Source organism: Grampus griseus (assembly GCF_964374135.1).
Source record: "Grampus griseus genome assembly, chromosome: 14".
NCBI classification, from domain to species: Eukaryota; Metazoa; Chordata; class Mammalia; order Artiodactyla; family Delphinidae; genus Grampus; species Grampus griseus.
Window position 1 is genome coordinate 87655916 of NC_139008.1, and position 25885 is coordinate 87681800.

A 25885-nucleotide genomic window follows, 5' to 3' on the forward strand; every position below is an offset into this window, starting at 1 on the left:
ACACGGGGTGAGCACGAGAACCTTAAATCTGCCGGCATCTTTATTTCTTGATTTTTCAACATACACTTGCTCTGAAAGATGGTAGACTTGGGGCATTTGTGCTCCCTGCTGACTCCCCTCCCACCCCCCAGTTTCCCTAGGTTAGAGGGTTGCTCTCTGTCTTGGAGAGGACGCCTTTGTAACTTTCAAGAACACGGTGAAACCTGTTTCTTAGCCATCTGCTCCACCCGCCCCAGCCTGGTGGTGTGAGCTCTCCTTCCCCGCTGGTCACTATGTCCCTTCACACGTCTGATCGGAGACTTTCACCTTCCGCTCCACGACACGGTCAAGACTTCCTCTCTGGTTGACAGTACTTCTAGCCAGGTAACGCTCATTAACGGCACTTAAGTGTTATGATGATAGAGACGTTGTTTTCCAGGAGCCCAGGGCTGTGCTGGGCCAAGGGAAGGGAATGAAACTGTGCCGCTGCATCCCCCCAGCACCTGCGCCCACACTCCCTTCAGGGGTCACGTCTGTCCTGTGAACCCACCTCCTTCCCAATGCTGTCGTGCCAGGGAGGCCCCGAGCCTGGCAGCACCTTGTCCTCATGCTTGAAGAAGGCACAGGCTGGCCCGGCCCTGGCCCAGCATCACTCTCCTCGTGAAACTTGCTGGTCCGAGGCGGCTGTCGTCACTCTGGCTCTGAGTCTCTAGGGATCATGCCTGTTTCTCTCTAAGCTCCTGGCTTTTCTCCTTGCCCCCAGGTCCTGAGACAACATGAGGAGGGGCCCTTTTGCTTCAGTCCTGCTGGGCAACTGTGAGCCCAGTTGTCACTTCTTTGTCCCCCTGCGTTGTATCCATATTTGGGCTGCAGTTTGTACCCACCTGAGGCCCATACTGACGACCCTCAAAGCCCACGCCTTCCCTCCTCAGAGTGGACAGAAACCACGCCGAGGCCCAGATGCTGTGGACCCCGACTTCAGACAGTGCGAGGCGGAAGGGATTTTAATTCAGGATGATTTCTCTCGCCTGTGAAAAGAATCGCTCCTTTTACAAAGACAGTGTTAGCCATTCTCCACGTTGACCCAAAGAATCATTTCCTTTTCTTCCTTCTGCTCAAGAAAGCAGAGCTGGCCTTTGGCAGCTGAATTAATGGGGAAAGAGTCCATCTTTGTAAACACATTCTGCCTGGCTCGTCCCGCTGAAACTGCCTTGAGAGCTGAGATGATTGGTCACCCAGGCACAGGCTCCACACATCTCACAACTGTCACATCGTCGTCCTGCGGTGTCTCTGAAGTCCTAATTGTCCCAGGGCTCCAGGAGAGCCAAGGAGATGAGAGTAACAGTGGAACACGATGCATGACTCGCCATCAGCTGACTGCATAAAAGCCTCATTAAGAAAAACAGAGCGGGGCTTGGGGGAAGCAGGAGTTGGCTGAGTCCCCTTGGGGACAGGGGTCTTCAGAGCTGACATCGGTAAGAGGCCAGCCTCTGGAGATCAAGGGTCTGCTCCTTGCCCCCCGCCCCGTCCCGGGGTGAGGCCACACCACACGGAGAAGCTGAGAACAAGGCCCATTGTGCACCGTCACAACCCAGAGCTGCCTTCCCTCCTGTGTGTGGCAGGGCCCCTTCCCCACACCTCGAACCACCTCCACAGCCCTCAGAGGTGGTCCCCTCCCCCGGAAGGGCCCCACTGCAAAGGGGTGCCCAGGCTCTCTGGGGCCACAGGAGGAGGCGGGGAGGGAAGGGAAAAATGAGTGCTGTCCTGTGGCACCCCACCCTCAGGGGAGGTGAGAGGGTGGGGCCTGGTGCTCCGGGGCACACGAGCAGAGCACTCAGCCTGGCCCCCCACCTTGTATAGGGGACCACTTACCCAGCCTGCCTCAGTTTCCCCACCACAAAGGAGATCATGACGGCCACTGCCCGGGAGACCCTCCTCTCATTTCCCATCGGCTCAGTCCCTGCTGTCACAGGTGAGGCCACCGGCTCCCACAGCTGAACAAAGACCTTCCAGCAGGGCCTCGCTCTGATGACAAAGGGCTGTGACCCAGGGCTTGGACGGCCACACTTCCCAGGACAGGCAGGAAACGAGAGGTCACCTCCCCCAAGAGACTGGAAAATAAAAAGACGATAAAAAGCAGCTCAGCCCGGCCCCCACCGCCTTCGAGGCCACTGGAGGGGAGCGTGGGAGGTGGTCAGGCGGCATCCCTCACCTCGGTCCCCCCGAGGCCCCTGGAGGGAGCTGCGTGCACGTGCGCACGTGTGGGGAGACGCTGCACTGCTGACCAGTCCCAGGTGATGCCGAGGCCGCTGGCAAGAGGCCGACCGAGCAGCCCGGGTCTATCGGAACCCGCCCCCTCCTTCCCCAGACCCAGGGACTTGAGGTGCACACCCGGCAGGATTCCACGCGGCTTTCCATCGCACAAACGCACCGAGAATCCCTCCGTCAAGGCAGGAGGCGGTGCACCCCTCCCGGGGGCCCTCTGCACCTGTAGCACCAGTGCCCGCAGCCATCAGAGCCTGCACCCCTCAGCTCCTCTACACATCCTAACGAGCCCCCGCGGTGACGGGGCCGCCCTGTCCCTCTCTCTGCAGCTCGCTTCAGCGGGAGCCGGACGGAACACCGTGGACCTGGCGGCCCTCACGTTTCAAGACAAACCAAGCTGCTGACCGGAAGGCAATTCAGTCAAAAGCCGTGAGGAGTCACAGGTAACATACAGGGCACCCAGTTAACTTTGATCTTTAAATAAACGGTGGATAATTTTGGATATAAGTCTATCCTATGTGACATTTGGGGCATACTTTTACTGCAAATTATTCTTTGTTTAACTGAAATTCAAATTTAACTGAGCACCCTCTATTTTTACATGTTAAATCTGGCAACCCCAAAAGGAAGCTGAGCACCACACCAGTCAGGAGTGACCAGCAGCTGAGCCTTCCCCCCGGGGCTCCCCACCTCCCCTGGGCCCCATGGGTGACGTGGTGGGGATGGTAACAGTACGAGGGCCGGGCTGAGCACAGAACCTCCCCCAGCGGGTGGGACAAATGGCCCTGGAGATTCCTCAAGTGCCCGGCCTGAAGAATTGGACTTCTTTTTCAAAACACACTAACGGGCTTCCCTGGTGGCACAGTGGTTAAGAATCCTCCTGCCAATGCAGGGGACACGGGTTCGAGCCCTGGTCCGGGAAGATCCCACATGCCACGGAGCAACTAAGCCCGTGCGCCACAACTACTGAGCCTGCACTCTAGAGCCCGCGAGCCACAACTACTGAAGCCCGTGCACCACAACTGCTGAGGCCTGTGTGCCTAGAGCCCGTGCCCCGCAACAAGAGAAGCCACCGCAATGAGAAGCCCGCGCACCGCAACGAAGAGTAGCCCCCGCTCGCCGCAACCAGAGAAAAGCCCGCGCGCAGCAACGAAGACCCAACGCAACCAAATTAATTAATTAATTAATTAAATTTTTAAAAAAAACACCCTAACTGGCACCCTTGGGGTGGGCCTGGTCCCAGGGAACAGGAAATGCCTTCACTAGGCTCCTGCCTGCAGGTTTCTGAGACAGGAGCCCTGGTTTGGGTCCAAACAGTGGGTGGGAAACTCCCCCTAGAGGTGTGATGTGGGGCTGCAAGCTGAGGCTGGTTCCTCACCTTCCAGGCCCCTCAGCCCCGGGCACCGAGGTGACAAAGCTGTCTTCCCGGTCCAGAGGTTGGGACGAGGCCCGAGGACGGCCGTGGGCGAGCAGGACCCCCGGCCAGCGCCCAGTTCTTCCACCCCCATTAGCGTATCCTCCCAGGTCTCCGCATGGGCACCAGACGGAAACAGAGGAGCCCCTCTTGTCTGGGAGTCGGGAGAGGCCCCTGGGGCGGCGACCTTGGACCTGAGAGCTGAAGTCTGGGCAGGAGAGAGACAGGCAAAGGTAGGGGAGGTATCTGTGGCCCCAGGGGGCTGGAGGGTGGCTTGCAAGAGGGAGCCCAGGTAAGAGCACGTGGGGACCAGAGCAGAGCAGGCCTGGTGGGCTGGGAGGGAGGGGGGCACGGCTGGGTGGCTTCTGGAGGTCAGCTCCTGGCCCTGTCCTTGACTGTGGGACCGTGGTGAGGTTGCTTACGTACAAGCGTCGTGGCACGTGCGCAGGCAGGGCTGTGGGTGGTGAGTGGTTAATTCACGACCTGAGCTCAGTGCAGAGCCCAGGTTCCTGCACAGCCTGCATCTCAGTGTGGAGCCCTGGGGTTCTGCTCTCCTCGGGTCCCCTCAGCCTGGCGCCCGCCCGCTGGTTCTTCACAGCCCTCTTCTTTTCCGGACAAGGAATATGCCATCTTTTCTCAATAAGTAGACAATTTCACAGTGCATACAAATATCAAATCATTATGCTGTACACCTGAAACCTAATAGAATGTTTTACGTCAATCATACCTCATAAAAAGTAATTAAATTTATCATTTGTTGATGATTGCAAATAGTATGTCGCAGGTTAGATTTTTTTCATTTAATTTTTTGAATGGGCAGCTCACTTCATGTGGTTCAAAAAGCCCCGTGTACACAAGGACACACGGGAAAGGGTCTCTCCGTCCCCCTGCCCCATCTGCTCAGCACCTCCGCCCTCCAGGAGCCGCTATTATTTGTCTCTTACCTCCCATGATAGATACAGAGATAGGTAGAGAGATAGATAGATAGGTAGAGAGATAGATGATAGATAGAAAACAGATGGATAGATAGATAGATGGATAGATGATAGATAGATACATAGATAGATAGAAAATAGATGGATAGATAGATAGATGGCAGATAGATGGATACACAGACAGGTAAATAGATGGAAAGGTAGATAGATAGATGGATAGACAGGTAGATAGATGGAAAGGTAGAAAAGATAGATGATAGATGGATAGATAAACGATAGATGGATAGACAAATAGATAGATGGAAAGGTAGGTAAATGGTAGGCTGATTTATTTTCAAAGTTTGTTTTTAATATGAAGCACCCTTTGTTCTGCGCACATTATCTGTGGCTTCTATTGGTATTTCTCTCCCGTACTTAGTGCCTTTAGGCTTCCTCCTTACCACACATACGCACACACTCACACACACCTCCCCCACGTACCTCGTGTCGACTTCCCCTCTCGCCACCAGCCTCTCCCAGCGCTCCCTCCCTCAGCCCGTGTGTAGCCCCCAGGGTGTGCCCACCCACCCTCCCTTATCTTACACGGGAGGGGCAGTGAAGCCACACAGCCCCTCACACACACGGGCACAGGGACTTTGGCATGACGCTTGTCACGTGACCCTACTTGCTCTGTGCAGGCGGAATACGCGGTCGGATGGAGAGGGGAAATCAACATCATTTTCTTTAACTTATTTATTTTTTTTATTGAAGTATAGTTGATGTACAATATTACATGTTATAGGTGTACAATATAGTGATTTACAATTTTTAAAGTTTATACTCCATTTATAGTTTTTATAAAATATTGGCTATATTCCCCGTGTTGTGCAACATATCCTTGTAGTTTATTTTATATCTAATAGTTCGTACCTCCTAATTCCCTGTCCCTATATTGCCCCTCCTCCCTGCCCTCTCCCCACTGGTAACCACCAGTTTGTTCTCTATATCTGTGAGTCTGCTTCTTTTTTGTTATATTCACTAGTTTGTTTAATTTTTTAGATTCCACATATAAGTGATAACATACAGTATTTGTCTTTCTCTGTCTGACTTATTTCACTTAGCAGAATACCCTCCAGGTCCATCCACGTTGCTGCAAATAGCAAAATTTCATTCTTTTTTGTAGCTGAGTAGTATTCCAGTGTGTGTGTGTGTGTGTGTGTGTGTGTGTGTGTCTACCACATCTTCTTTATGCATTCATCTGTTGATGGACACAGGTTGCTTCCATATCTTGGCAATTGTAAATAATGCTGCTATGAACACTGGGGTGCACGTACCTTTTTGAATTAGTGTTTTTGTTTCTGTTTTTCAGATATACACCCAGGAGTGGGATCCCTGGGTCATATGGTAGTTCTATTTTCAGTTGTTTTTTTTGTTTGTTTTTTGCGGTACGTGGGCCTCTCACTGTTGTGGACTCTCCTGTTGCGGAGCACAGGCTCTGGACGCGCAGGCTCAGCGGCCATGGCTCACAGGCCTAGCTGCTCCGCGGCATGTGGGATCTTCCCTGACCGGGGCACGAACCCGTGTCCCCTGCATCGGCAGGCAGACTCTCAACCACTGCGCCACCAGGGAAGCCCTATTTTCAGTTTTTTGAGAAACCTCCATACTGTTGTCCACAACAGCTAGACCAATTTACATCCCCACCTACAGAGTACGAAGGTTCCTTTTTCTCCACATCCTCGACAACATTTGTTATTTGTGTTCTTTTTTGATAGTAACCATTTTGACAGGTGTGAAGTGATATCTCATTGCGGTTTTGATTTGCATTTCCCAGACGATTAGCAATGTTGAGCATCTTTTCATGTGCCTGTTGGCCATCTGCATTTTTCTCTTTGGAAAAATGTCTATTCAGTTCTTCTGCCCATTTTTTAATCTGGTTGTTTGTTTTTTTGATGTTGAGTTGTATGAGCTGTTCATATATGTTGGATATTAACTCCTATCAGTCATATCATTTGCAAATATTTTCTCCCATTCAGTAGATTGTCTTTTTGTTTTGTCGATGGGTTCCTTTGCTATGCAAAACTTTTAAGTTTAATAAGTCCCATTTATTTATTTTTGCCTTTATTTCCTTTCCTTTAGGAGACAGATTAAAAAAATATTCCTATGATTTATGTAAAAAAGTGTTCTGCTTATGTTTTCCTCTAGGAGTTCTATGGTTTCTGGTCTTACATTTAGGTCTTTAATCCATTTTGAGTTTATGTTTTTGTATATGGTGTGAGAAAATTTTATAAATGCATTCTTTTACATGTAGCTGTCCATTTTCCCAGCACCACTTATTAAAGAGACTGTCTTTTCTCCATTGTATATTCTTGCCTCCTTTGTTGTAGATAATTGACCACAAGTGTGTGGGTTTATTTCTGGGCTTTCTGTCCACACTGACCCATGTGTCTGTTTTTGTGCCAGTGCCGTACTGTTTTGATGACTGTAGTTTCATAGTATAGTCTGAAGTCAGGGAGCGTGGTTCCTCCAGATCTGTTCTTCTTTCTCAAGGCTGTCTTTGGCTATTCAGGGTCTTTGTGTTTCCATACAAATTTTAAAATTATTTGTTCTAGTTCTGTGAAAAATAACATTGGTAGTTTGATCCAATGTCTTCTTTACTGGGGGAGGAGCTACCCATCCCCCACCCCTCCCAGGGCCCTGGAGGTCTAGTTGCCCAGAACGTCCAGGGGAAGCCCTTGGTCTTAGCTGGCCCCTGCAGTGCGTGTCCAGGGCTCTGAGCACCCAGAGTGTGTCCAGGGGTGGTGTCTGAGCCATGCCAGGATCCAGGGACCCCTGTGCACTGAGATCAAGAGTGTGGGGCTCAGAGTCAGGTTCCTGGTTGCACCTGTGGCCTCTCTCTGAAGTCCTGCCACCTGGGGCTGTCCTCATCCCCAGGGAAGCTCCCTTCTCTTCCACTCCTTCACATAAGATCTTATGTCTTCTTCAGTGTGATCCCCAGAGTGTGGGCTCCCAGCAGAGCAGTCACCATGCCCAGTCCCTACCCACACCCCCGTACCAAGCATGCAGGAGGCACTCAACAATCAACTGCTAATGACACCTGAGTGACCGCCTCTTTCCCAGCCATGTTTCATCCCTAGACAACACCCACCCCTTGCCTTCGTAACCAGGTGGGAAGAAACTGCCCATAACAGAGGAATTTCTCCCCAGCAGCTTTCCATTCGTGGGCTAAGGGGCTTCCTTCAGCCCAGACTCTCATGATCATCCCAGAAGGAAACGCACCGGGCCCACACACATCTCTCTATCCAGCTGCATTTCACTTTTTAAAACGTTTTTCCACATCTTATTTTGAGGCTGCTCATCCTAAGTAACTCCCAGGTGGCCCCGTCACCCACGCTGGATCACCAGTGCAGTCAGTCGCTCTGAAGCCTGATGCTTGATTCACCAAAACCCAGAGGCTGAAGGCGCAGGCACAGTGCTCCCGATCCCTTAATCCTGCCTAAGTCTAGCTCCAACTGTGCTCACATCTGTGCGACACGGGGAAATAAGCCAGATCACTGGGATTAGGCAGAGTCCTGGCAGCTGAGCACGGCATTCAGCTCCATCCTGACGCTGGGCACGGAGGCGGGCACGGGACCCACAGCTAGAGTTGGTGGAGCAGACAAACAGGCAGTAACTGGGAGGCTTCGAGTAAGAAAGATGTGGAGAAGATGGTTTCCTTTTGCCCAAATTGTCCAACCTGTCTCTCTGCATCGAGTCTGATTGCCAGGGACGCATTCCAGGATCTGCCTAGAACAAAGGGAACCAGGTGTCTGTGGACCACAGCAGCTGGCCAAACACGGTTCAGGTGCAGTGGCCACCACAGAGGACCAAGACACAGCCCGGCCCCCAGAACCTCCAGTGCAGTGGGGAAAATAATCAGGCACAGCTGACTCCAGGCAGGGCCGAAGAGACTGCAGGAGAGGGGCACAAACCAGCCAAGGCAGTCGGGGGGGGGGGGGGCGGTTCCTGGGGGAGGAGGCTCTCCAGATTGAAGAAGGCAGGGATGGGGTAGGGGATGAGCAGAGGGCGAACCTGGTGGAGGCGCAGGGACCACGACGTGTCCCGGAACAGTAGGGAGATAAATGGTGAGGGCCACTGTCTGTTAGCACTTCCTGTGTGACAGAGCCCGTGTTAAGTGGCTTTGGGCCCTGCTTCATTCCCACCTCGCAGCAACCCCCTGAGGGGAGCCCCACCTGTGCGTCAGAGAGAGGAGAGGAGCACAGGCCCAGCTGGAATCACAACGTCCAGCCACATCGTGGCTCCCAGGACGGCTGGTGGCCCTGAGCCATTGTGGAATCCTCTATGGGCCACGTTTCCCCACTTTGTGGGGACCGGCATCGCCAGCATCGCCCTTCACGGATGGGAAGACTCAGGCTCTGAGTCCCCGGGCTGTCCCAGGGGGTGAGGCTGGCCAGAGTGGCTCCAAATGTTTGCTAAGAAGCCCGAGCGTGTGCCCGGGTCCCCAAGCAGAAACCAGCCCCCATCAGCACCCCCGGGGAAGGCGCCGTCGTCGCTCCCATTGCACGGAGGAAGGCACTGCGGCCTGGAGAGGTTCAGCACACAGCTGGCAGGCCGCAGAGCCGGAAGGGGACCCGGAAGCCTGACGGAGAGTCTACACTCAGCGGGAGGCGAAGAGCGTTCCTCGCCTAGGTACCCTCCCCGGTCACCGCGGTGGACTTGACCCGGTGGGGAGGGGCCGGGGAGAAGCCCGAGGTGGGCGGGGATGGGGCGGGGCGGAGCAGGCGGCCTCGATTGGGTGCTGCTTTGAGCTCGTCACGGGACTGCCCCCAGGCCGGCGCCCCGCTTGACCCCACCCTCGGACCAGACTCCGCCCAGGCCCAGGCCCCGCCCCTCCCCGGCCAGGGTTAACCCACTTGCCGACCACTCTAGAGGCCCGGGTCGGGGAGGATGGGCCCGGACGCCCCTGCCCCGGTGCGCAGGAGCCCCTCTGCAGCGCTCAGGCCAGGGGCAATGGAAGCTCTTGGAGCCCACACTCGCAGGCATTGTAGGTTGCCTGTTTCTTTTCTTCTTAGCTGCTTTACTGGGGTGTAACTTGAAATTCCGCCATTTAAAGCGTACAGTTCAGCGGGGTTTACCCCGAGCTGTGCAGATATCGCCACAACCTAATTTAGGGCGTTTCCATCCCTCTCCCCAAACGCACTCCTTCCAGTGATCCGCACTTTGACGGCGCTGCGCCGCGGGACCGGGCCGCCAGGAGTCGCCGCGACCCAGCCCGCAGCTGCGCCTGCGCAGGCGCCGCGCGCGAGCCCGAGAGCGAACCCACCGAGCGCGCGCCCGCCCCGTGGAGTGCGCCTGCGCGGAGCCCGTGGCCGCGCCAGCTCCCGCAGGGGGCTCGTCGCTGGGCGGCCGGGCTATGGGGGAGGCTGAGGTGGGCGGCGGCGGCGCGGCGGGCGACAAGGGGCCGGGAGAAGCGGCCACCAGCCCTGCCGAGGAGACGGTGGTGTGGAGCCCCGAGGTGGAGGTGTGCCTCTTCCACGCCATGCTGGGCCACAAGCCCGTCGGTGAGCGGAGCGCCGCGCCGAGGCCGCGCACCCGCGTGGGGGCGGGGCGGCGGGCAACGGCCGGGGGCGCGCGCGGGGCGGACGGGGCGGGGCCTCCTGTGCCTGCACCCCCGTCGACCCTGCCCCCACCTGCGCACCCCACCCCCTCCCTCAGCCCCCGCTCCTGCGCCCAGCCACCCCGGCCCCTCTTTACTCCTTCCCCGCTGACCCCTGCCCTTTCCTCTGCCCCCGCACCCCTGCTCCCCTAACCCCCACCCCCTCCAACCGCTGCCCCTCTCGCCCCCTTGCCCCCCACCTCTCCTCTCCACCCTACCTGCTGGCCCGCCCCTCCCCACGAGCTGACCCCTTCCTTCTGCAGGTGTGAACCGGCACTTCCACATGATCTGTATCCGAGACAAGTTCAGCCAGAACATCGGGCGGCAGGTCCCATCCAAGGTCATCTGGGACCATCTGAGCACCATGTATGACATGCAGGCGCTGGTGAGCAGGACCCCACTCTCCCCCGTCCTCCCAGGGCCAGAGCCCCTCGCTCCCCAGACAGAGCTGGTGGCAGGGAGCCCCCTCCGTGCCTCCTCCCTGGGTCCTTGCCGGGCCCTGGCCTCAGGGACCTTGATGTCTGGGATGTCCCACAGGGGACCAGTTGTTGAACAAGATAGCTCTGAGTAGTTTAACGAAACACAAGCCTAATGACGGTAGCTAGTTATCGCGTGGAACTAGCTTAGGTGGGGGGTTGGGGGGTGGCCGGTTAAGGTCTTGCCAGGAGATAACTAGGGAGCTGAAGCTCATGGGAGGGGGCTCTTAGGCCATTGTCAGTCTTGTGGAAAGTCCCCGAGTGCTACAGGCAGGGAGGTGACCGGGTCTGAGTCACATTAAGATGAATACGGTGGTTTCTGTGAGAACCAGGCAGGCAGGGGCCCAGGCCTCATGGAACCCCCAGCTGGCCGTGTCTGAGGGGGGAAGGTTAACTAGGTAACCAGGACGGCAGAAAAGACAGGTACGCATTCCCGGCAGAGGAATGGCAGGTGTCAAGGCCCTGTGGCAGCAGGCATTGGTGCGTCAGGGAACGCAGAGGAGGCCGGGGTGTCTGGAGAATGAGTGGGAGTGGGGATGTCAGGTGACCAGCAGGGTGGGAGACCGTGCTGGGGTTAGGCAAGGCTCTGCCTCTCCTCGGGACTTGGGGCTGCCCCAGCCCCCCAGCTGAGACCTGCTGCACATCTGTGAGGTGGAGAGCGAAGCCCGGGCCTTCTTGTGTCCATAAACCGCGCTGCCATTTGCTCCCTGTTGGTCTTGGGCAAGTCGTTTGCGCCTCGTCGTCCTCGCATAGAAAGGGGAACTGACAGCTGGGCCCTGGAACTGACCTCCTGGCCCACAGTCAGTACCCAGGAAACTCGAGGACAAGTCGCTAAACTAAAGCAGGCCCTGCAGGGGGGCCGTGCCCATGAGCTGGGGCCCCGCTCCCCGAGAATTCCTGTGTTCAGAGGCTTGACAGGACTCCCGTGCTTGTCACGTTGGGGGTCCCCCGACCCCCAGGAACCTCCTGCACCCCGACTCCAGGCTGGGGGCCAGGAGCTAGACACAGAGATGAGTGTGGCAGGGCCCCTGTCCTGGGGGGCCCTGGTGCGGTAGGAGAGACAGTTGGCTCTCAGGCACCGGCCCTGGCTCCAAGGTCCTGTGGCTGTGACGCCCAGCACAGGGCCCACGTGACACTGGGGGGGGCCACCCAGGGGTCTCAGCCCAGGACAGGTGGCCCTTCCCGCCCCGCTTCCTTAGACCCCAGCACCGCTATGGAGCTGATGCCTCGGTCCCCTGGGGCCTCGTAAACATGAGTCTGTGGACCGCACCCCGCAGGTGACCGTGAGCCCCGGAGCCCTCGGGGTTAAACATGAGTCTGTGGACCGCACCCCGCAGGTGACCGTGAGCCCCGGAGCCCTCGGGGTTAAATACGAGTCTGTGGACCGCACCCCGCAGGTGACCGTGAGCCCCGGAGCCCTCGGGGTTAAACATGAGTCTGTGGACCGCACCCCGCAGGTGACCGTGAGCCCCGGAGGCCTCGGGGTTAAACAGGAGTCTGTGGACCGCACCCCGCAGGTGACCGTGAGCCCCGGAGCCCTCGGGGTTAAACATGAGTCTGTGGACCGCACCCCGCAGGTGACCGTGAGCCCAGGAGGCCTCGGGGTTAAACATGAGTCTGTGGACCGCACCCCGCAGGTGACCGTGAGCCCAGGAGCCCTCGGGGTTAAACATGAGTCTGTGGACCGCACCCCGCAGGTGACCGTGAGCCCCGGAGGCCTCGGGGTTAAACATGAGTCTGTGGACCGCACCCCGCAGGTGACCGTGAGCCCCGGAGCCCTCGGGGTTAAACACGAGTCTGTGGACCGCACCCCGCAGGTGACCGTGAGCCCAGGAGGCCTCGGGGTTTGCGAAGCTCCGGGTGCTGGGCGGCACGTTTACATGCTGACCACCTGGCTTGTCAGCACAGCTCCCAAGCTGGGGACTGGAGGCCCTGTCTCCTGACCCACCTCCCAACCTAGAGACCCTTCCCACCAGCTCACCTTTCTCTTCGTCCGGTGGTCCGTGTTTTTGGGGCCTCTCTCCCTCTGGCATGTGTGTGACCTCCCTCCATTTTGCTTTGCTTACCTGGTTTCCACGGGGGTGGCTCTCCCTGCCTCCCTGGCTCCTTCCCCCCGGACACGGGACCCAGGCACCGTGGCCTTTCCTCATGGCTGTCGCAGGCTCTGAAGGCGCTCTCCTGGAGGGGGAGCCCGTGCAGCCAGGCCACGCCACAGCACTGCCTGACTGCCCCCGGAGGCGTGCCAGCCGGCGGAGCGGCCCGGCATCATCTCAGGTGACACTAAACCCTTATTCCCATCGTGATGCCTGCCTGTGGCCCACACTGTAGTTTTGCCTTGTCTGGGTCTCTGTGACAAGCCAGCCCCTGTAGACTGCACGAGAGAAAGAAGAAAGGTCTCAGCCCTGCGCCTGCCCACTGCAGCCCCCAAGACGGTCACGTGTGTTCATTGGTCGCTCCTGAGTTGTCTCTTACATGTCTTTAGTCACATTTTCTTTTCAATGTGACTTTTAAAATCAAGTTTTCTTCTTTGTTTCTTAAAAAAACCCAAAATGCCCTGTTTGCCATCAGCACGAGTCTGAGATTCTTCCATTCCCAAATCCAGAGAGGAACTTCGTCCTTCCAGAAGAAATCATTCAAGAAGTCCGAGAAGGTAAGACTCGGGTGAGAGCAGATTTGGGGACTAGGAAAGGCTGAGGGTGGTGGCGTCAGGGTGAAGGTCACGAGCCTCGGGGAGTGAGCATCACCGGAGGGGGATGCTGGGCCCTCTGGAGGGGGAGGTCTGGGGGCCCCCGGGACGGGGGGAGGACTTCCTGAAGGACATACACGCCTCCGGAGTCAGGAGGAGCCCCTGGCCTGAGCTGCTGCAGGTCGGGTGGGGCTGTGGCGCCCACCGCCCCGGGCTCTAGGTCACCATCGGCCGTCTCCCCCCAGGAAAAGTGGTCATTGAGGAGGATACGAACGAGGAAATGAAGGAAGACGTGGACCCCCACAATGTGGCCGATGATGGTAAGTATGGAGCTCGCCCACCCCTCCTGGGGCCCCAGGGGCACAGCACCCCAGCCTGGCCAGGCCTCCCCGTCACGGGCAGCCAGGGCCTGGCGTCTGGCTCAGCAGCTGAGAAGGCCCCTTCCATCTGCTCAGGCAGAGCCTCCCACGCTGGGAGGTCACGCACGGGGCCGGCACGGGGCGGGGAAGGGGGCACAGGACAGCCTGGCCCCGGGCCCGGTCAGTGGTCACGGGGTGCAGGAGGGTGTCCGACTGAAGTGGAACGGGTGGCGGCCGTCTCAGTGCAGGGCAAACCCCAAGGAGCAAAGACGGGCACGCTCCCCCAAGGGGCAGGCCACATGGGCACCCCCAGTTCAGGAGGAGCCTTTTGGGGTCAATGTCATGTGTGTAGGTGTAGACTTCTTAAACTGAACAGGAAGATGAAATAAAATTTTGGATATTCTGTTTTCAGCCAAATGATTTTGTCTCCCAGTTTTTTCATCTTCAGGAAGCTTGGGGAAAGCAACAGAAAAGTCCAGCAAAGACAAAGACAAGAGCAACTCAGACTTGGGGTCCAAAGAGGGGCCGGACAAGCGGAAGCGCAGCCGGGTCACCGACAAAGTCCTGACCGCCAACAGCAACCCCTCCAGCCCCAGCGCGGCCAAGCGGCGCCGGACGTAGACGCTCACAGCAGGCGGGCACCGTGGTCACCAGGCAGTCGGGTCAAATGCCACTGGGCCTGCTGCCTGCCCTCAGGTGCCAGAGGCTCCCGCGGTGCCACTCAGATCGCCTGGGCTCAGATGGCCCCTGACGACCGGAACAGGACCCGTTCAGATGCTGAGACCCAAGAGGTGTGAGCCCAGGCCACGATCACGCCGGACACTCGTGGCTTCGTGACGACGGCTGAGCTGCACCTGTGGCTAAGTGTTGGCACGGGCCTGCAAACCAGGCTGCGTGGGCAGAGAGCGGGGCACAGCCAGCAATAACACACCGACCCCCTCTGTGCTCTGAGGAGCCCCGGTCTTCCCGTTTGTCCATCTGTCCATCTGTCTACCGCTGTCAACTGACTGCGGCCTCAGGAGAGCGTCAGGCCGCGGGCACCGGCCCCTCCACCACCCGAGAGACTGAGAACTGGGTGTTTTGCCTCACTCACTTGTACTGTAACGATGTATATAATTTGGTTGATGTTTCACTATTTAATTTTTAAGGAGCCTATTTTACTAGTGTTTTATATGGAAAAAAAATACTGCAGAAGTTAAACCTGTGTTGTATTTTTTCTGAGATGTTTTGTTTTAAGGTAACAGACTACTGAGATAATTTTTGCTCAGTTTTTATATGCCGACACAGAGAATTTGTAGCGGTTATTTTTGTATTCTCAAGTAACTTGCAACAGACCAAATGAGCATGTGGAGGGAGGCAGGCCGTGGGGCTGACCCGCCGCAGCCTGGGCCCCGGGCTGACCGAGGTACGCTTGTGTTTGACTGAGGGACATTAAAACACAAAAAGCAACCTGGAGTTGTGTGATTCTGATACCAAAGTAAGTTAACTCCTCCTACAATAGGAAGTTGTATTTTTTCAAGATTTATAAATGAAGCTAACTTTGAAGTACTGGATCACTTGATACAGTGAATATACAACCTAGTAACAATGGGTTCCAGTGGCTACTTCGTTGCACGTAAGCAACCCTTCAAATGCAAAATGTCAGGAGAGCAAACCAGCGGGAACTGGTGCCTCCTTCCGAAGAACAAACGAACGTGAAGGCGAGAATTCTGGCTGAGCTCGTGTTGAGAGGCACAGCCGGGCCTCCCGAGTGACGGCGAAGGTGCTCGCCCTCATCTGGACAAACCACGAGGACATTGAATGCCACCCGTCCCCCAGCACCAGGAGCACGAGGTCAGAACAGGCTGAGCCCACGAGGCCAGGCCAGGAGCTCCATGGGCTGAGGCCACCTGGCACGGGGTCGGAGGCCGGCACTCGCTTCCCCGGCAGGGCTGACGTTGTCCAGCAGTGTCTTGTGTCAGGTTGAGCGTCTTGGGTCGGGTCTGCCGACCCTGAGCAGCCCTGGCCTTCCAGCCCAACTTTCCTGTGTGGGCAGCTGGGGCAGAAGCTTGCACCCCCACGGTCAGACCTGCCTCATGGGGGGCCCCCGTGGGGTAAGTCTCCAGCAGAAGGTCACAGCCTCGGCGGTAACCTCCTGCCACGGGTCGCGGGGGGGTGGATCTAGACGGAGCCCAGGTGCAGTTGGGTGTGAATGGCACTTGTAAAGTGGAAGCTGGGCAGCATCTGAGAACAAGCCTTGTGCGTGGCCGCAGGCAGCCGTGGGAAGGCTGTGCTCTGAGCGCCGCAGGCTGGGGCCACGGCCCTGCCTCCGCTGCATGCTTGTCTGTTCTCTAGGGCAGAGCGGGGGAACCTGCCCACCCACGTGCTCTCAGAGCTGCCCAACCCTGGAGGGCACCCCAGCACCCATCAGTGCCTCATCAGAGGCTGGAAGTCCGAGGCCAGCTGCAAGTCAGCTAAGGTGAAGGCCAGGCCCGTGGCCGCAGCCTGCGGTGGGCCAGCCCCACCCGATGCCTGGCAGCTCTCCTGTCACCTGCTCCTCGGGACACCTGCCCAGGCCATCGGTGGCAGACGATTTGCAGAAATGCCCAGAGCTCCATACCTTTGGCGGAGTCACCACTGTCCTTCTAGAAAGTCGTCCAGGCAAGATGGTACCCAGAGAGGTAACAGGTTGGTGAGCCTGCAAGGAATTGGCACCAGCACCAAAAAAGGTCTTTAGCTGTGCCCGTGGCCAAGATTGGCAGGTTCTGTTCAGCTCTGGGTTGTTCCCGGCCACACAGCTTGAGGACTGTCACGTCCCCTGAGGCCTGGTAGCTGACTTGCAGGGCTGGGCGAGGTCAGCATCCCTGGGGGCTGGGCTGGGCCTCAGTCTGTGTTGAACAGCCCCGAGGGTGATCCCCGGTCATTTCTGCCTCCAGGTGTTTGGATCTTTGCCTGGTGGCCCCTCGTAAGTGCAGGCAGCCCCTGTGCTTTCTTATAACCATTATAATGCAGCAAGGGGGACAGGAGGGCAGACCCACGAGGACACTGCACTATGGGACTCTCTACTGGAGAGAGACTTTCCCGCTGGCCTTGAAGAAGCAAACTGCCCAGTTGTGAACTTCTGGAGGGGACACAGGGATCTCTGCCCTACTGCTCAGAAAGATGGGTTCTACCAACCATCTGAGGGGGCTTGAAAGCAGTTCAGTCCCCAAAGGAAATCTGATGAGACTGCTGCCCCAGCCGACACCTGGAGGGCATCCTGGGGGGACACCTGGGGGACAACTTCCAGGGGGTGTCCTCCTGGGGGCATCCTTGCGGGGGGACATCCTCCACAAATTCGTACAGGGTGGGGGACATCTGCTGTGGACAACCTCCAGGGGGCCACCCTTCGGGGGACATCCTGCCTCAGGTCATCCTGAGGGGGCACCATGGTGGAGAGAGGTATCCTCCAGGGGGAATGTTCTGGAGGGGAAGGGACATTCTGGGGGGTGCTCTGGGGGACAGGGACCCTCTGGAAACATCCTCAGAGGAGAGGGCATCCTGGGCTACATTCTTCTGAGGAGGACGTGGGGGCGGGGCTTCTTCCAGGGGATGGTTCTGGACTTCTAGGAGGTAAGCATCCTCCAAGAAAAAGATCTCCAGGGTGGGGATCTCAGGGTGGAGGGGAACATTCCCGCACAGTGGAAGAGAGACTTTTCAGGTTGGTGGGCTGGGGAGGCAAGCATCCTCCAGGGAAACATCTTTGGGAGGGACGTTTTCCCAGGGGGAAGGGATATTCTGGGAGGATCCTGAGGGGGTGTCCGCGGGGAGCATCCTCCAGGGGGCCTCTCCAGGGAGAAATCACCAAGGTGGGCATGTGGGGGGCAACCTCACGGGGGAAGGGGGTGAGCGTTTTCCGGAGGAGCCTTCTCGGGGTGATGGGCCTCCTCCAGGGGGACATCCTTCAGGGGTCCTCCTGGGGATGGGCCTCCTCCGGGCGGGGCGGACGGAGTCGGCAGCCCCGGGCCCGCCCCCGGCACGCCCCCTGGCACGCCCCCCGGCACGCCCCCGCGCTTCCTCCCTCTATCACTTTCGCTTCCGCCGGAGCGGGTCCCGCCGCCGCTGGAGTATGGAGGACCCGGACTGCGACTCGACCTGGGAGGAGGACGAGGAGGAGGACGGCGAGGGCCCGAGGGCCGGAGCCGACGAGGATGGCGAGGCCGGCGCTCCGGGGGACGTGGAGGCCGAGGCGGACGCGCGGCCCAGCGCGTTCCAGGTGCCGCCCCCGCGCGCTGGGGACCCGGCGCCCCTGGGGAGGCCGCGTTGGAATAGGGGGCAAGGCCCGGCTCCTGGAAAATCGTTGCCCCCCCGGCCCCGGGGCCGAGTGTGGAGGCCCCTCCCGGAGACCCGGCTTGGGGCCCGGCTCCCCATCTCCAACGGTTGCCCTCTTCCCGGCCCTGTCCTCCTCCCCCATCGTGATCCCCAGGGCACCCTGAGATCCGCCCCCGCACTAGGGCACCCTGCAGGGAATCCAGGGCCGCCCTCAGACCCCTGTCCCCGGGACCAGATCTGCGTAAGGACACCTCTTCAAGGGGGTGGCCCCGCACATCCTGGACTCCCCTCTGTCCTACCCCAGCCTCAGGCCCTGGCTCTGTCCTCTAACGAGGCCCCAGCCCTCAGTGCTGGCCACCCCCACTGCTCCCCTCGGCCTCCCGGAGCTCCTCCTCCACCCGGCGCCCCTCGGGGCTCACCTCACCCTGCCCCACCGTCCAGGACTCCAGCTTCCCTCAGGCCCAGAGCCCCCAGCCTGCCCCACCCCCATGATCCTCACTGGGCACAGCACCCACCCACTCGGGCTGGGGCTGACCCCACGTCGTCTTGGAGGTGGCCTTACAGGCTACATGTGTGTGGTGTGCCTGCGCCAGGGTGGCCGGCTGTGCCCACCGGTTACTCGTTGTCACCACTGGTTACTTGTCATAACCATGGTAACTCATCATTACCAGCGGTTACTTGCTAGCACTCGCCGGGTGTTACATTCCCGGAGTGGGTGCAGCTGGGGTTCTGGGTAAGAGGGAAGGCCCCAAGTGGTAGCTGTCACCATGTGTCCCCCTCACTTTGGGATGAGGGCGTCCTGGCACCATGTCTAGGGAGTCTTGAATTCCAGCCTGTGTGGTGTCGGGGATGGATTCTCCCTGTAGCAGATGAGAGCTCTGGTTTTCAGGTTTCCCTCTGTGTCTTGGACTGGTCAGTCAGCGAGAGGGACCCCAAGGGGCTCCTGGGCCTGGCTGGAAGGCCGGCGGCCTCAGCACTTCTCTAGTGTTTCAGGGAGGTCGGCTGGGCAGTGGTCAGGGTCACAGGTCACAGGAGTCACAGGGCAGGAATCTGGCTCTTTCCCCAGGCAGATGCCCACCGGGCATGGTGCAGCGTAGGTGAGAGGACACTGTCACCACCATAGCTCCATGGGCAGACACATGGAAACTGATGGAGGGGCGGGGCCAGCTTCTGCTGAGTTTCAGTTTCATCCGCTGTCCATTGGCCACACTGGCATCTGGCTAAGAAGCCCACCATGGAAAGCATCTGGGGCCCCTCCTGGCAAGGCCAGTGCCCTTAGGGACACAGCCCCTTAGGTGACAACTTAGAGCACAGCGCAAGGAGGAAGTGCTGGGAAAGGCGGGGTTCCCAGGGCGAGGTCCTGGGGTGTGATCCAAGCAGGGTAGCCAGCAAACATGGGAGGAGAAAGTGAAACTAGAGTTAGGGGGGCTCCACCCCAAGAGTGCACATTGGCCTGGGGTTCCTGAGGGCTGGAGCGAGCAGCAGGGGGCCAGCCTCACTCCAGCTACTCCGACCCCCTCTGATTTTGCTGACAGCCCAGGTCCTCGCTGCCGTCACCAGGATGGGGGCTCCGTGGGGTGGGTCCTGCTTGCTGGCCACCTTGAGGAGTGGGGAGGGGTCTCATCCAATCTCCTCTCTTCCCAGCTCAAGGTGACAGGGTCCCGAAACTGGCGAGCAGCGCGGGACACACGCAGGTACCGGCACCACTACCCGGTAGGTAGCTGCCTGCAGCGCCCTTGCCCCCTGCAGCCCACCCAGGACCAAATCCTCCTCCCGGAGAAGGCCAGCTGGACAGTGTCCCACCAGCCCTTCTCAGACAATGTCCCACGTCCTGCCGGACACCCCAGCTGGGCCTGCTGCTTCTTCCCCTAATCATGGGGTGACAGCACGGCGCCCTAACTCCCATCTCAGTGCCCTTACCTTTAAAACACGTGACGGCGCCAGCCGGCAGCTCGTCCACAGGAGGCCCGGCACCGCTAGCCCGTCTCACAGCCTCCTTTCCCTCAGCCCTGGCTGTCTGCACCCAAGAGTCTCGGGCGATCCTTGGGCTGTCTTTGGGGTGCAGATGAAGGGGACCTCCCAGCCCTGGCCCGTGTTGGTGGGGGGAAGGTCGTCGCTGGTGGTCAGAGGTGGCTGCTGTCCCCCAAGTGTGGAGGCTCGTCCTCACCTTCGGGGTGGAGGGCGCGGGCTTGGCACTCGGGGTCTTCACCAGCCTTCCGGATGCCTGGAGGTTCAGGGGCCAAGAGCAGACACCCGCTCCCTCCCACCCATCCCAGGAACGCTTCAGCGTGAGGGGCCCTTGGAGGCGGCCTGTTTTGGTGATGTCCTGTCTGGCACCTTTCTCTGGCTCCTCAGGATTTGGTGGAAGGAGATGCCAGTGGTGACATGCCCAACCTGAGTTTCTACAAAAACGAGATTCGGTTCCTGCCTAACGGTGTGTACCTGCTCAGCTGCTGACAGCTCCAGCCTTGGGGGGCCCCCTTCTCCCCTCTGCCTGTCTGGTCTGCTGGGACCTGGTTTGGACACGTGGCTTTCAGGTAGCCCCACGGGGCCCCCTGGAAGCTGCCGAGGGGCTGCCAGGTCCCCAACCCTTGGCCTGGATCCACTGGCCAACGTGCTCCGAAGGGCCAGGCAAGGAATGCTGGTGGCTTTGCAGGCCGCACCGTCTCTGTCCGACTACCCGACTCTCCCTCTATGGTGGGAAAGCAGCATATGTAAACTAACGGGAAAGAAAAGTTTTTACGGTTTTAAATGGTTGGGGAAGATTTAAGATATAATAGCATTTTGTGAGATGTGAAGACCGTATGAGATTCAGATCTCAGTGTCCATAGTGAGGTCTCCTTGGAACCACCCCTGCTTCTGCACTTACGCGCTGTCTGAGGCTGCTTTCCCGCCACAGCACAGGCCGGCGGCCTCAGCTGTTCCCCTCCTGGCCCTTTGCAGAAACGGGCTGCCTTGCGGGAGCCCAGGCTGCAGGTTCTGTCTGAGGGCAGAATTCCGGCCAGCAGCCTGTGCTTTGTGGGCTATGGCGAGGACCCCCTGCTGCAAAGACAGGCGCAGGTTTGGGACCACGTGTCCTTCCCGGATGGGGCCTGCCCACTCAGGTCTGCTCTCCATCAGCAATGAGGGTCCGCTTTCCAGGTGGCAGAGTGGCAGTCGGCCAAAGTAGGGTTAAAATCACACGAGATGTGCACAACCTGAAGCTGCCAGGCCCCGAGGTCCTCACGAAAGGAGCGGAGGGCAGGGGGGGAAGGGGCTTTCGGGGCCCTGGCTGACTTGTCCCCGTGGGGCTCCCAGGCTGTTTCATTGAAGACATTCTTCAGAACTGGAAGGAAGAGTACGGCCTCCTGGAGGATAATCACTCCTACATCCAGTGGTGAGTGGGCAGGGCGGGGCTGAGCTTGCAGGGCGGGGCTCTGGAGGAGAGGCCTGAGGCACCCCCCAGGCCGGAGCCTGGCTCCGCCTCTCCCAGGCACAGCGCACTGCCCTCAGGGCCCAGTGCCCGGCACTGCTGGCGGGGCAGGGGAGACCGGGTCCTGCAGTCTGGGTTCTCCCGGGTTCTCCAGCTGTAAACAGCCTCTGCCGCTCATGGGGACGGGAAGAGCAGCAAACCAGCGGACTGGAGGCCCCATGAGCCTGTCCCGAGCCTGTCCGCGGAGCCCCTGTGCTGCGGGGGCGGGTTCTAACAGTGCCTTGAGGTGCCCCCGGATGCTGCCCCACAAACGCAGTGTCCTTTAAGGACAGCTTGCAGGGGGCCAACCCGGGGCACAGGGTTCCCCGGGGAATAATTCCACAGCATTAATGATGGGAGGAACAGAAGAACGTGAAAATGAAAAGGAATGGAGGGCTTCCCGGGGGGCGGCTGGCAGGTGCCCTTGCTGCTGAGTGGGCAAGCTGGGACTTCTGTAGGTGGGTCTGTCCTGGGCCCTCATCCTGGGCACCCTCCCTGGAGCTCTCCCACCCTTGCCCCTTGGCTTTACTGACTGGTGAGAACCTGTGGCACGTGTGGTCCCGCCAGCCCCCGGAGGCAAGCGGAGAGCCGCCCCAGGCTGCCCAGCCAACGCGTGCCAGGTGGCTGGTGGCCCGCGTCTGCCACTGCCGGGGCCTGTGCCATCTCCTCCTTCACAGGCTGTTTCCCCTGCGGGAGCCGGGAGTGAACTGTCACGCCAAGCCCCTCACGCTGCAAGAGGTCGAGGTGAGTCTAAAGGCCCGGGGAGGGGCCTGGCTGGCCACAGGGGTTCACGGGCCCTTCCGCAGCTGCTGGAGGTGCAGGAGCTAGAGGAGCCCCTCCCCCTGCTATGTAACTATCTTCGCTCCCAAGTGGTCCTCGCCTCTGCCCTCAGTGCTCCTTGCGGGCTTCCAGAGAAATCCGACGGTGAGGATCGCTCACATCCAGGGGTCCGGGCAGGGGCCACGAGCAGAGTCAGAGCGCCCGGGCTCTGCCCTGGTCAGCCCTGGCTTGGGCTGGATTGGGGATGCCCTGGGCGATCGGGAGGGGGCTCCAGGAGCCAAGGAGCCCGCGAGAGAGGCCAGGCAGGTGCACCGAGGAGACGGGGGGGTGCTTGCTGCCCCGCGTCCAGCCCTGGAGTCCCTTAGGTCCCCTCTCAGGTCAGGGAGTTCCCCCTGGGGCTACAGCAGCGCCTCAGGCCTCAGAGAGACCCTGCGGCAGCTCAGAGTGAAGAGAGCATCCCTGGGCTTCTGCGCCCTGACGCTTCACCCTAAGGGTCTGAGCCGAAGCCCCGGGATGAATCGGGGACCGAGGGCGGCGTGCGGCCCCACACTGCACTGGCGCCACCCTGAGCTCCCTGCTGCTCTCGGGGGGCGTTTTGCAGGCGTTTAAAAGCTCCACGGAGGCCAGGAAGCGGTTGGTCCAGGCCTACGAGCTCATGCTGGGCTTCTTCGGCATCCAACTCAAGGACCGAGACACGGGCCGCGTGTGCCGAGCGCAGAACTACCAGAAGCGCTTCCAGAACCTCAGCTGGTGAGGGTGCCGCTCAGCCCGGGCCCAGCAGCTCGGGGGGCCGCACAGCCGGTCTCAGGCTGGGGACAAGGCCTGCGGGGCCGGTGCCTGAGGCTCTGGGCATCCTCCTTGCCTGCAGAGCGGGGGTGGACCCCACCTGATAGGGGTGTGAGCACTAAAGAAAGCCGCGTGAGTCCACAAGCTTCGTGGCTGTGCCCCCCTGCCCACGTGGGCATGGGTCAGGTTGTCAGGGGAGCTCCATCACCATCACAGCGTCCCTGAGCCTCGCACCCGCTGGGGGTGGCAGGCGCACTCCCCTCTCCTGCCTTGGGAAGCGCTGGGCTTGGGGGAGGCACAGAGCATGACTCTGCTGATGGTACAACCACCCTCGCCCATGGGTAACTGAGGCCCCGCCTCTGGAGGGTCCCCACCTGGTCCTCTTCAGCTGAGGTGGGGGTGGGTGTTCCATGGGACCCAGGGGACAGTCACCCTTCTAGAGGGTGCATCACAGTCCCTCACCTACATGGTCCAGGCTCAAGGGCCGTCTTCTCAGGGACCGGGGCCCTGCAGGGGGAGCAGGTGGGGACAGAGACTGGCCTGTGGGCCGGAGTGTCTCTGCTGGTGGACATCAGGCTCTCGGGGTGGCGGGGGAGGGAAGGGTGGGCTTTGGCCGAGCGCCGCCCAGCCCCGCGTAGCCCTGCCAGCGCCCCCTGTCCCCTCCAGGCACAGCCACAACAACCTCCGCATCACCCGCATCCTGAAGTCGCTGGGGGAGCTGGGCCTGGAGCACTACCAGGCCCCCCTGGCCCGCTTCTTCCTGGAGGAGACGCTGGTGCGCCGGCAGCTGCCGGGCGTGCGGCAGAGCGCCCTGGATTACTTTGTGTTCACTGTGCGGTGCCGGCACCAGCGCCGTGAGCTGCTGTACTTCGCCTGGGAGCACTTCCGGCCCCGCTGCAGGTTCGTCTGGGGGCCCCACGACAAGCTGCAGAAGTTCAGGCCGTGCTCTCCTCCCTGCTCGCCCCGGCCGGCCCGCCCAAGGCAGGCCAACGGGGAGGAGAGCCCTGGGGAGCCCCTCCTTGAGGCCGCAGCCCAGGGGCAGACCTGCGGACCAGGGAGGGATGAAGAGGGGGACCCGGTGGCCAAGGGTCCCCAGCCTCCTGGCACAGGGCCCCAGGAAGCTGGAGCCTCGGAGAAGGACCAGGGAGATGAGGCCGGCGACGAGCAGGGGCCAGAGTCTCCAAACCCCAAGGAGAGGAAGAAGAGGAAGTTGGAGGCGAATCTGCGGGCGCGGGCCCCAGGGGAGCCGGGCCCGAGCGCCTCGGAGGTGGAGAAGATCGCCCTGAACTTGGAGGGCTGTGCCCTCAGCCAGGGCAGCCTCGGGGCGGAGACCCAGGAAGTGGGCAGCCAAGCCCCGGAGGAGGCCGAGCAGCCCCGCCCCCAGCCCCTGGAGGCCAAGGTGGCTGACGACGTGAGGAAGCGCAGGAAGACGGAGCAGGGTGCCAGGGATGGTACCGTGACGCTGGCCGCCGCCCAGCCCCCTGCCCCGTCAGGGCGCCCAGTGGCTGAAGAGGGTGAAAATGGGGTCAAAGAAGAAGCAGGTGGCCCGGCAGGGCCGGAGCAGGGTGCCCCCGGGAGCCCAGCCACCGCAGGACCCGAGGTGGATGACAGGGCAGAGCCCACGGAGGCAGGACCCTCTGTCGAGCCCGGAGAGCCCTAGGGAAGGGGACGCCCGGGGCCCTGCCCCGCCCCGCCGCAGGCCTGGGAGCCATGTCGCCAGCTGTTCTCCGCGCCCAGCTCTGCGGGCCTCTCCCTGCTGGTCACTGCAGCCACTACTGCAACTGCTGGAAGGGCAGGTCCCGCCCTTGGGGAAGGCCAAGGCTTTAGCATCCTTCTTACCTCGACCTCACTTCCCGCCTCTTTCGTCCTGTACCGCTGCCCGGCCCCCACCTTTGTAACCTGGCTCCTCATGGGCTGGGGGTGTGGGAGGGGGGCTCATTTTCCTAGTCTGGTGCAGAGGCCTTTTCTGAATAAACTCATCTGACTTTTGAGTGTTTGGGCGTGGACGGTGGCCCTGTGGTGGCCGGGGCAGGGGAGGGGCTGGGGGCTGGACACCCCTGGGTGCGCGTGGCCTGGCTGTGGTACCGCTTTGCCCGTGGGAGTGCCTGGGCTGCAGCAGTGGTGCAGGCCTCCTGGGCACCCTGACCCCAGAGCCGCTGGGGCTGGGCAGCTGGTCCCTCGGCTCCCCTCTGTCCCCTCCCTGGCGGCCACAGCTGCCCCTCACCCCATCGGTCCTCCACGCAGGGACCAGCCTGGGAACGGAGTGACTCCCTCCCTCAGCAGCCCCCACCCCGCAGGGCATGCTCCCCCTCAACCTGGCTTTGTCCCCTGTGCCAGGACCACTCCCTTCCTTTCTACATCAGCACCAAGGACGAGGAGACTCGGAAGTGATGGAGGTCACACCTGGTGGGGGCGGGGGAGGGGGGGGAGTTAGGGGCCGGGACCTGGGTCCCCTTTTCATGCTCTCCCCACAGCTCCTGTCCTGTGGGGAGGGGGATAGACAAACTGGAAGTCACTCGCTGGGGTGGGGGTGGGACATAGTGTCATCAGGTCCTCGTCCAGACCGTTATGGGGCTCAGGTTCAGGTGGAGAAGCTTGGGGCGTGAAGTGAGAAGTGGACCCCATTGGAGCAGTCCTTGGGGGCCGGATGTCTGTGCCAGCAGTGGGGCCTGGGAACGGGAGGGCAGGCAGCTCGGGCCCACCTGACGCGCAAACTTCGGGGAGAGTGATGGCCCAGAACAGGTGGGCAGTGACACCGGACTGACCGGTGGACGTGAGGCCAGCCTCGTGGCCTCTCCCCAGGCCACCGTGGCTATCTGGGTTCGAGGCAGG

At 60.1% G+C, this 25885-nt stretch overlaps 2 protein-coding genes across 2 annotated transcripts; both read left to right on the forward strand.

The window, feature by feature from the left end:
• Positions 1 to 9956: 9956 nt before the first annotated feature.
• On the forward strand, positions 9957 to 15178 carry MRGBP (MRG domain binding protein). Its single transcript, XM_082670072.1, has 5 exons — positions 9957 to 10130; positions 10489 to 10610; positions 13270 to 13351; positions 13633 to 13707; positions 14180 to 15178. The coding sequence occupies exons 1-5, from the start codon at positions 9983 to 9985 to the stop codon at positions 14365 to 14367; spliced, it is 615 nt and encodes a 204-aa protein (XP_082526198.1). The 5' UTR covers positions 9957 to 9982; the 3' UTR covers positions 14368 to 15178.
• Positions 15179 to 17817: 2639 nt separating this feature from the next.
• On the forward strand, positions 17818 to 25027 carry OGFR (opioid growth factor receptor). The gene is made up of 7 exons (XM_082671013.1): positions 17818 to 17980; positions 19681 to 19749; positions 20392 to 20470; positions 21334 to 21412; positions 22165 to 22231; positions 22869 to 23017; positions 23720 to 25027. The coding sequence occupies exons 1-7, from the start codon at positions 17834 to 17836 to the stop codon at positions 24711 to 24713; spliced, it is 1584 nt and encodes a 527-aa protein (XP_082527139.1). The 5' UTR covers positions 17818 to 17833; the 3' UTR covers positions 24714 to 25027.
• Positions 25028 to 25885: the final 858 nt, after the last annotated feature.